General features: G+C 38.7%; 1 protein-coding gene across 2 annotated transcripts in view; it reads left to right on the top strand.

The window, feature by feature from the left end:
- The window catches only part of ZBTB8A (zinc finger and BTB domain containing 8A), a 48,483-nt gene extending 38,238 nt beyond the window's left edge, over positions 1–10,245 (top strand). The window contains exons 3-6 of one of the 2 annotated variants that reach the window (XM_055083185.1): positions 1,692–2,512; positions 4,684–4,853; positions 8,250–8,359; positions 9,565–9,650. In XM_055083185.1, coding sequence (XP_054939160.1) covers positions 1,693–2,512; positions 4,684–4,853; positions 8,250–8,357 — 1,098 coding nt within the window. In that variant the 5' untranslated portion in view covers position 1,692 and the 3' untranslated portion in view covers positions 8,358–8,359; positions 9,565–9,650. Of the gene's footprint in view, positions 1–1,691; positions 2,513–4,683; positions 4,854–8,249; positions 8,360–9,564 lie in introns of both variants that reach the window. The other variant, XM_024125189.3, reaches the window with a different exon arrangement.
- The last annotated feature ends 477 nt before the right edge of the window (positions 10,246–10,722 follow it).

Genomic DNA, 10,722 nt, shown 5'->3' with positions numbered 1-10,722 from the left:
CAGCGGCCATGGCTCACGGGCCCAGCCGCTCCGCAGCATGTGGGATCCTCCCAGACCGGGGCGCGAACCCGGTTCCCCTGCATCGGCAGGCGGACGCGCAACCACTGCTCCACCAGGGAAGCCCAAGGGGAGTTTTTTATATAGGCCATATTAGGCATCATGGTGGTACAATATTGGAAATGATCCACTCTGTACAGAGACGGGAATGACTGAGTTCAGTTTAAGCAGAGCTTATTTCCCACCTGGCCTGGGTTCTGAGAGCTTCCCTCCTGAGCAGTTTGGCATTTGCTTCTGCAAGGTGTCCCCACAGACACCACCAGCCCAGGACTAATTCTCATGTTAATTTTTCAGTTTGAGGTTTCCCACACCAAGCAGGTAAAATAAATCTGGACTCCAGAACCTCACGAAGCACAATCTTGGGTTTGATATCTCACCTAGGGACTTTTTTCTTCCCAACTAAGGCCCTGCAAAGACAAACTTTCTTTGCCTTTTCCCTGGACTTCGGGGCAAAGTTTACTAGTCCTTTTTCATTATGGTTGAATCCTTAGAGAGTTCCAGTTTCTGTTACTTTACTGATAAAAACTGGAGCCCATGTTGCTGCCCCAGCAGCTCAGCCATACAGTTTAAAGCTTTGGCTCTGGGCTTCCCTGGTGGCGCAGTGGTTGGGAGTCCGCCTGCCGATGCAGGAGACACGGGTTCGTGCCCCGGTCCGGGAAGATCCCACATGCTGCGGAGCGACTAGGCCCGTGAGCCATGGCCGCTGAGCCTGCGCGTCCGGAGCCTGTGCTCCGCAAAGGGAGAGGCCACAACAGTGAGAGGCCCCGCGTACTGCAAAAAAAAAAAAAAAAAAGCTTTGGCTATATTTTAGCCAGCATCTCTAGAGATTTGTGACAGCAAAGTTTCAGCACTTTCTAGACCACCATTTTGCTGGAATCAGAAATCTTCTCCCTTCATTCTTCACCTGGCTAATTCCTAGTCACCTCTGAGGTCTCAACTTAAATGTGACTTCTTGAAGAGGTATTCCCTAACCCTCTCCATCCCAATCTAAACTAGTTCACCTTTTTATACTAAGAGCATGCTCCTTCTGTCTTAGCACTTAACTAGTCATTTATAACTTCATATGAGTATTTGTTTCAAGCTGGTACCCGTCTAGATTAAAAACTACATGGAGGGCTTCCCTGGTGGCGCAGTGGTTGGGAGTCCGCCTGCCGATGCAGGGAGCGCGGGTTCATGCCCCGGTCCGGGGGGATCCTGCGTGCCGCGGAGCGGCTGGGCCCGTGGGCCGTGGCCGCTGGGCCTGTGCGTCCGGAGCCTGTGCTCCGCAGCGGGAGAGGCCACAGCAGTCAGAGGCCCGCGTACCAAAACAAAACAAAACAAAACAAAAACTACATGGAAGCAAGAGTCACGCCTGTTTAGTTCACCATATATAGCAGAAAGCCTGATTTATAGAAGATGCTCAATCAGGTTCGGTGACTGAACAAATAATTGTCTAAAAATCTAATAACTAACTAAGAGTAGAGTCTTACATGATATCCTGAAACCCATTATCTTCTGTGTCTTGGAGATGATATTCTCTAAGGAGAAAGTGTTTTTAATGGAAAGAGGACAGAGGTTTCTGACTGTCATTTTACTTGACTCAGAGAAGCAGTGTTACTCCGATTTTGGTAACCACTGTTTCTTTTCCTCTTTAGAATGGAGATCTCCTCTCATCAGTCTCACCTCCTGCAACAACTGAATGAGCAGCGCAGGCAGGATGTATTTTGTGACTGCAGTATTCTGGTTGAAGGAAAGGTCTTTAAAGCCCATCGAAATGTATTATTTGCTAGTAGCGGCTACTTTAAAATGCTTCTTTCCCAGAACTCCAAGGAGACAAGTCAGCCAACCACAGCGACATTTCAGGCTTTCTCCCCTGACACTTTTACAGTTATCCTGGACTTTGTCTATTCCGGCAAGCTCTCTCTCACAGGTCAGAATGTCATAGAAGTGATGTCCGCTGCTAGCTTCCTTCAGATGACTGATGTCATTAGTGTATGTAAGACCTTTATTAAATCTTCATTAGACATTAGTGAAAAAGAAAAGGATCGCTATTTCAGCCTTTCGGATAAAAATGCCAGTTCTGATGGTATAGAACGCTCCTCTTTTTATAGTGGCAGCTGGCAAGATGAAAGCAGTTCTCCACATTCTCACCTAAGCCCAGATCAAGGAACAGGTATAAGTGGGAAATCTTGGAGTAAGTATAATTACCATCCAGCCTCCCAAAGGAATACTCAACAGCCTCTGGCCAAGCATGAACAAAGGAAAGATTCCATTAAAAAATCCAAACATTTGAGGTTGTCACAGCCTTCTGAAATGGCTCATTATAAGTCAAGCAAACGAGAAGCACGAACATCTGATTCTTCCAGCCACATTTCGCAATCTGAAGAACAGGCACAAATGGATGCGGAAATGGACTCTACTCCTGTTGGCTATCAGTATGGTCAAGGATCTGATGTCACATCAAGAAGTTTTCCAGGTACCCAGAAAGAGAATCAGTCCCCTCAATCAGGTTCCAAGACTCTGATGTAAATCAATCCTATCTCAACATGCCCTTACTTTTCGGTGTTATGGGCAGTTGACACAAGTGATTTTTTTAAAGTCATACTTCTCTAATCTATGCATAAAACACAAATTTTAAAAATTATAATACTGGATAAATTTAATGAAGTCAAAACAATAGAGTTCTGAGGGTCAGAAACCCATGAATTTCCAAACCTGCTTATCTGTGGGCAATTAGATTACTGTTAAATGTTTAAAGCTCTTTTGTAAAATGGTTCAATCCTTAAGACACATATTTTCACTTTATTTTTTAAAATTTTATATTGGAGTATAGTTGATTAACAATGTTGTGTTAGTTTCAGGTGTACAGCAAAGTGATTCAGTTATACATCATATTTTCACTTTAAATAGTTTACTTTTTTTTCTGAGTATTCACTCAGGAGCAGTATTTTTATACAGAAAAGTTAAATAGAGCAACCATACATATTGGTAAAGGTTCACAGACCCAGTATCGAAAAGAAATTAAACTAAATCTGATTTTATTAAGATATAAATACATAATTTTTAAAAACTTAACTAATACAACATATAATATTGATACTGTATCTCTGCAACACCATGAGGCATCTCATTTTTATGATAGTAGTAAAATGCAGAGATATTATTGGAGGCTGATAGTTTCAAAGTAGAGAACAGGGATTAGAAATGTATATCATCCAGTTCCCCCCACCAATTAATCAGTTAGCAAATTTGCTTAATAGTTTACATGTGAATTTAAAGGAAAATTATGATAAAATTAAACTCTTGCAGAGTATAAGATTTAGATGACAATTATACTCCAATAAAGATGTTAAAAAAAGATGTAGATGATATATTTAAATTTTTTAATTTTAGAAAAATTCCAAGTATATATAAAAGTAGAGTAGTCTAATTAACCCCCATGCACCTGTTACCCAGTCCCACTCATGACCAGTCGTTTCATCTGTACCTCTGCCCCCGACCACTCCCATTTTTAAGCAAATCTCAGACATCATATGTTTCATGTGTAAATATTTCAGAATGTGTCCCTAAAATATAGTCTTAGGAATAAAACTACAATACCATTATTATCATACCTAAACAAATTAACAAGTCCTTAATATCACTAAAAGCCAATCAATATTCATATTTCCCTGGTTGTCATGTAAATTTTAGAAAATAATTTGGTTATAGATAACATATTTAAAAATAATAGGCAACCTGATTGATTTTTACTAATCACATTTTCCTGTCGGATACTAACATAAAAATACACGAAACTGTATCATATTATAAAGCTTTCTGAAAATGCTGAGGCGCTCTACCATTGACCAAGGCAGACAGAAATAACAGAGCAAAAATGGGAAATCTCTGTTGCATTTTAAAACAGCAACAAAGTTATCCTTTCTTGGGCTTTGCACTTTTGTAACTCTAGGTTATTTAAATCTAACTTCAATAATGAACAGCTGAACTTAACTGCTGTTAAATTGAGAAGGTTTGCCTCCAACCACAACTAACATTTTGAATATGTGTGAGTTTTAAAACAAACGATTAAAGATCCTTGACACTTTTTACCTTTAAAAGAAAAGCAGTACAGCTATATGAAAAGAGCAAGGGGGTTCAGACATCTGGTGTGTGTGCTTGGCTGCGGAGCCAGTGGGGCGATGCTACCATCTGTGGGATTATGACTGAATGCCTGCGAGTCAGAATCCTGCCCAGGTGGAACGATTAAAAAAAATTTTTGAAAGAAAAGTAAGAGCGGGGCGGGGTGGCGGGGGATAAACCCATGTAAATAAAACAAGTTACTTAAAAGCGTAAAGACCCTGGATTGTGTCTGTAGTTTTAAAATCTAGTACTGCTGCTTTACTTAAATATAGTGACTCTATGCCATTAAATAAAAAGATGAGTGGGACAGTCTAAATCTACCCAGACTTTGTAAATATATCAAATCCTGAAGTTACGGTTCTATACTTAGGATTACACTGACCATCTAGTCCTTATAAAATTTCTTCCTTCTCCTTGTTGCCTACCTTTCCGAGATTGGACTCGCCAGCCCTTTTTGGATTCTTGATGTTATCAGAACGGCGATTATGAACTTTCCAGTGACTTAATCAAACTGTCTCTCGACAGATGACCTGCCCAGGATGAGGTTCAAGTGCCCATACTGCACACATGTGGTAAAGCGGAAGGCAGACCTCAAGCGCCACCTTCGTTGTCACACAGGAGAAAGGCCCTATCCCTGTCAAGCTTGTGGGAAAAGATTTAGCCGGCTAGACCATCTAAGTAGCCATTTTCGAACAGTATGTATATGATTTTTCATCATTTTACTTTTTAGGAAATACATGCATTTATCTGCTTTAGGATAATCTAGTTCACTGAGGAAAATCTTTTCACACAACTCTGCAATATTAAACAATTTTTCCAATTTAATGTTTTTACTTTGCACATAATGCAATTTTATATATTTTTAAATTTTATTTATTTATATTTTTTTTATTTTTGGCTGTGTTGGGTCTTTTGTTGCTGCACATGGGCTTTCTCTAGTTGCGGCGAGCGGGTGCTACTCTTCTTTGCTGTGCGCGCTTCTCATCGTCGTGGCTTCTCTTGTTGCGGAGCACGGGCTCTAGGTGCACGGGCTTCAGGAGTTGTGGCACGTGGGCTCAGTAGTTGTGGCTCCCAGGCTCTAGAGCACAGGCTCAGTAGTTGTGGTGCACGGGCTTAGTTGCTCCACAGCATGTGGGATCTTCCCAGGCCAGGGCTCGAACCCTTGTCCCTTGCATTGGCAGGCAGATTCTTAACGCACTGCGCCACCAGGGAAGCACTATATTTTTTAAAATAGGGGTTTTTTTCCTCCTCTGAAACCTTGAAGTAAGAGATATTCTTTTGAATATCCATTTCAATTCACTTAAAATCTATTATTTTTATATCACGGTTTTTTCAGAGACAAAGACAATGTAAACTTTTAAAATGTTTAAAACTTTTAAAATGTCTACGTCAGAATCACCACTTCAGATATTCAGCATCTGCTAGTGATTCTTGAATCCTTATCTGGTAGGTTGTCAGTCTAGTTTCTGCTGTCTGACCTCTCTCCATTACAGCCTCTTTCTAGTGTCTCTCCAGTTTCTCTGGTCTCCCCAAGGAACGGAGTGAGGTGGGCAATAGAGCGACTCTCAGTCAGGGACTGGACTGTCAGCAGTCAGAAAAATCTCACTGAATCTCTGTTCAGTGCTCTGGTGGTTTAATTAAGGTAGTGAGAGGACTTCCCTGGTGGTGCAGTGGTTAAGAATCCGCCTGCCAATGCAGGGGACACGGGTTTGAGCCCTGGTCTGGGGAGATCCCACATGCCATGCCGTGGAGCAACTAAGCCACAACTACTGCGCCTGCCCTCTGGAGCCCGCAAGCTACAACTACTGAAGCCCGCGGGCCTAGAGCCCGTGCTCCGCAACAAGAGAAGCCAGCACAATGAAAAGCCCGTGCACCGCAACGAAGAGTAGCCCCTGCTCGCCACAACTAGAGAAAGCCTGCACACAGCAATGAAAACCCAACACAGCCAAAAATAAATAAATAAATTTTAAAAAATAAAAATAAATAAGGTAGTGACATTGGAATTATTCTGCTATTCATCTTGCAGCAAAAATTTTTTCCAAAATTGATGTTCTATTACCCATACTTTTATTCCATTTATACGAGCTCCTTTTAATTTGGAAGGGTATTGGTCACTTGATGCATTGCTTTCTAAGTATTCATCCAACAAATATATATTGAGCACCTACTATGTGCCAGACCCTTTTCTAAGAGCTAGGTATATGGCAGTGAGCAAAACAAACTCTCTGCCTTCATTAATCTCTGAAGCTAGATTTTTAAAAATGAAAATAACCTTTTATTATTACAAAAGCAATAAGTATGCATTATAAAAACTAAGAAAATAGATAGATGTAAGAATAAGAAAATAAAAATACCATATTTTTACCACCCAGATGTTACCATTCTTAACAATTTATCATGTGCATTTATGTTTTTTTAACCAAAATGATATCATACTGTATATGCTATTTTGTAACCTGCTTTCTTTTTTTTAGATTTATTTATTTTATTCATTTATTTTTGGCTGCATTGGGTCTTCGTTGGTGCACGTGGGCTTTCTCTAGTTGCGGCGAGCGGGGGCTACTCTTCCTTGCGGTGCGCAGGCTTCTCGTTGCGGTGGCTTCTCTTGTTGCAGAGCACGGGCTCTAGAGTGCAGGATCAGTAGCTGTGGCGCACGGGCTCAGTTGCTCCACGGTATGTGGGTTCTTCCCGGACCAGGGCTCGAACCCGTGTCCCCTGCATTAGCAGGCGGTTTCTTAACCACTGTGCCACCAGGGAAGCCCCTGTAACCTGCTTTCTTTAGTGAATAATCTCTACATGTCCATCTTAATAAAATTTTATGTGCTACACAGTTCAAATTTACCTATAGTTTCCTAAAATCCCACTTATAGCTGGTGTGTCCAAGCCAGAATCCAGTCCAGAACTCATCTCATTGTTAGATCCCTTAAATATGTTTTTGAGCTAGCATAGTTCCCTACCCGCCCCTGCCGCCCCCCAACCTTTTTAAAAATAACATTGACTTACTGAAGATATTGAGCCAATTGTTTTACAAAATATCCTACCTCTGGATTTCTCTGCTTGCTTTTACATGGTGTCATTTTTAGCTAGTTCTTCTATCCCCACCTGCATTTTCCGAAAACTAGAAGTTTTATCTAAAGGTGTAAAGGATTCAAGTTAAATACTTTCATCAAGGACAAAATTGTATGTTTCTTATCGTGTCACATTAGGAGAAACATCATATCTGGTGGACCCATCATTCATGTTGTTACAATTGATCACTGGATTAGTGTGATGATACTATGATCCCACCATTGCATTGTAATTAGAAAGGAATCTCTGTGTAACTATTTTGGTATTTTATGACTATCCATTTCCCCATGAACTATTCATTTAATAGTATTAATACCAATTGGTAATCTCTGTCCAAATTATTAATTTTACTTGGAGTTGTGGAATGATTTACTAATATTATCCTTCCTTCTATATTATTAGTTGGAATTCTATAAAGTAAAGCTTTCCTTCATCACCTGGGGCTATTTGGTTACTTTTAAATAGGGTTCCTACAGGAGAAGCAAGATAAATGTTTAATTATTTCCCTTTAACTACCAATTTTCAAAGTAAAGAGTGATTTAATAGTAGCCTCAAATGGTATATGAGTTTTTTCTGGCTTTGTTTTTTTAAATAGCATATGTTCTCATGAATTTTCATTGGTTCATTGTGTTTGGATCCATAACAATTATTATTTCTTTGATACTTAAAATTTCAAATTTGTGCAGTGGGGACCCTTGAAGCTGGCTCTTGTGTCTTTTTGTCACAACTCCATTAAATTTTCAGTGTCCTTGTTCTCTGGCTCCAAAAGAGCCCCAGGCTCATCTTGTACTTCCCCTGCCACAAAACTGGAATCAGCCATTTCTCAAAGGAGCTTTGGTACCTCTTAGTGGGGAATGAAATTAGAAACCAAAATTTGGACACCCAGGGTGCTCATTGTTATTAGGGCATCCTTTTTAAATTGTTTCTGAGCTAGAAGGTATATATTTTTAAAATAATGAGTTCATGCTGATATTTTCAGTTTTAACATTACAGTGTTTCACTTAATTTCTTTGTCTTCATAGTTGTATTGGATTTGGAGGGGGATGAACATGAATCTGTGTCAGAACTTTGTAATAAAAACAATGCCACATATGATAACCATAATACTGATTCTATCTCAGGAGAAATAAAGGTACACTCAAATTACGTACTTTCAACATTTACTGATTAATATGTCAGTGGTTAAGCAGAAGATAATAACTGTACTGAGTGGTAGTCCCATACATTTTCTTAGATATTTTACCAGACTGCTTTAGTTTTCTTGGGTTTTTTGACTATTTGTGTTTGGTGGCCCACTTTCATACCATTCTGACATTATCTAAATGAATATGCCATAAACATTAACTCAGCGTATATAGTTAATCATATGTAATAATTTTTAGATTAGAATCTATAATCTATTGCTCTGACAGCTATTGAACAAAGTTACTAACTATAATATACAATTATTCATCAATTACAACTTCTTCCCAAAGCATTTCACACATATTAACTCATTTGGTCCACACAACCTGAGTTGTATCCCTATTAGTAATAACGGAGCAGTTAGGAATAATAATAGACTGATATGTAGCAGAACCACCATAGTGGTTGTTTATAACCAGTGACCATTCTGATAGTCAGGCTTCTCTTCTGTTTGGGTGGTGCCCATACCTTACCAGTTGTTAAATATTTTGACAGTCACCCTGGAAGCAGGTTTATAATGTTTTAAGTTACTTGCTTCAAGATAACATGGTTAGTAAATGACAAGATTAGTAAATGACAAAAGCAGGACTAGAACCCAAGCTTTCCAATTCCTAGTCCAGTCTTCTTTCTATTAGATCTTTCATTAATAAAAGTGGCAATAATTCTTATATTGAAAAATATGTTTTGATAAATTTAAATTTGGGACAATATTTTTTCTTTCTCTAGCAAAATAACAAAATATTAGTATTCAGATGAAATGAGAGTTTTTTCCTCTGAATTAAGATATGTAAAGTCCTTAGAATAGTATATGGCAGGTATTAAGTGTTTGCAATTATTTTGTATTATTCTGGGAATGTGTCCCTTGTTACCTCAGATATAAAAATATTATTGGATTAAGGGACATGTGAAATTATTAAGTATGTAATATTAATCATAAAAACATAATAGACATTATTTAGAGAAAGCTGGTATTTAATATTTCTGTGACATTAATTTATCACCAAAACCTGTGATTTTTTTCTAATAACTAGATGTTAATTTAATACTAATGCTTGGCTTTGAACATTTTAAATTTATGAATTGGTACTTAGAATATCAAACCGTTCTGCTTTTGAAAAATCTTTTCTTATCACTATTTAAATCTCTACACAGATTCACCAGGCATGCAAACTCATCTGCAGAAAATGCAAACGCCATGTGACTGATCTAACAGGTCAAGTGGTACAGGAAGGAACCAGGCGCTACAGACTCTGTAATGAGTGCCTTGCTGAAGTTGGCATAGACAGCCTCCCCATTGATTTGGAAGCTGAACAGCATCTTATGTCCCCATCAGATGGAGATAAGGATTCCAGATGGCACTTGGGTGAAGATGAGAATAGATCATACGTGGAGATTGTAGAGGATGGGTCTGCTGATCTGGTCATACAACAGGTTGATGATAGTGAAGAAGAAGAAGAAAAGGAAATAAAGCCCAACATCAGGTAGCTGGGATGTGAACCAACAGATCTGGCATGTCTGCAACTTACATTGACTTCCCATAACTCTCTCTTTCCATGGTCAGAGTCTGGTTAACAAATTATCAGACTGACTTGAAAGTAATGACCTGATATCACTTGCATGCTTTCTGAACAGGCCATTGTATCCATTCTGAACTTTGTTGCCCTAAAATCTGTTGCTGCACTGGAAAGAAAGACCTAGCTTGAGTTGGCATGATGGATGAACAATTAATCCTCTTACTTTTATTACAGAGATACCTTTTTTTTTAATATTGGAAGATCTACTTAGTGAACTTTTTTCAAAGAAAATATTTTAAATAAATTCACCACAACCAAACTGTATATAAGATAATTTCAAGGTGTTTCAAAAACATATAAACTACCACTGTTGAATTTTCACAGGGAACCAGGTAAGAGCACATTTAAGGGTCTGGCACCCTACCTGACTAAACTAATTAGTCTATTACCTTCAGACCGAAAATGACCTATCATTATTCCAATATCCTAAATGTTTTAGAATTATGGCAGAAAACAAACCTAAACTGTTTGAAATCGTTCATATTTGAAACTTTTGTCATTAAGTTAAAAATTACTCTTATGTAGTCAGTGTTTAAAAAGAACAAACTCTAAAATAGGAGCTGACCAGAGATTATATACAGACATCATTTTCTTAAAGCAGGAAACTAATACTGTCAAGGTAGTTTTTTGAGGATCTGTCTATATAGCTCTCTTCCTCTCTAGAGAAAAAAAGAAAACTGGAGGTTCTTACAGTTCTTAAGATTAATTTCCTCCATTTATATACTGCTGTATTACT

Source organism: Physeter macrocephalus, chromosome 3 (genome assembly GCF_002837175.3).
Source record: "Physeter macrocephalus isolate SW-GA chromosome 3, ASM283717v5, whole genome shotgun sequence".
NCBI lineage: Eukaryota > Metazoa > Chordata > Mammalia > Artiodactyla > Physeteridae > Physeter > Physeter macrocephalus.
Note: the sequence above shows the minus strand (reverse complement) of the source record. Positions and strands in the feature narration are given on the sequence as shown.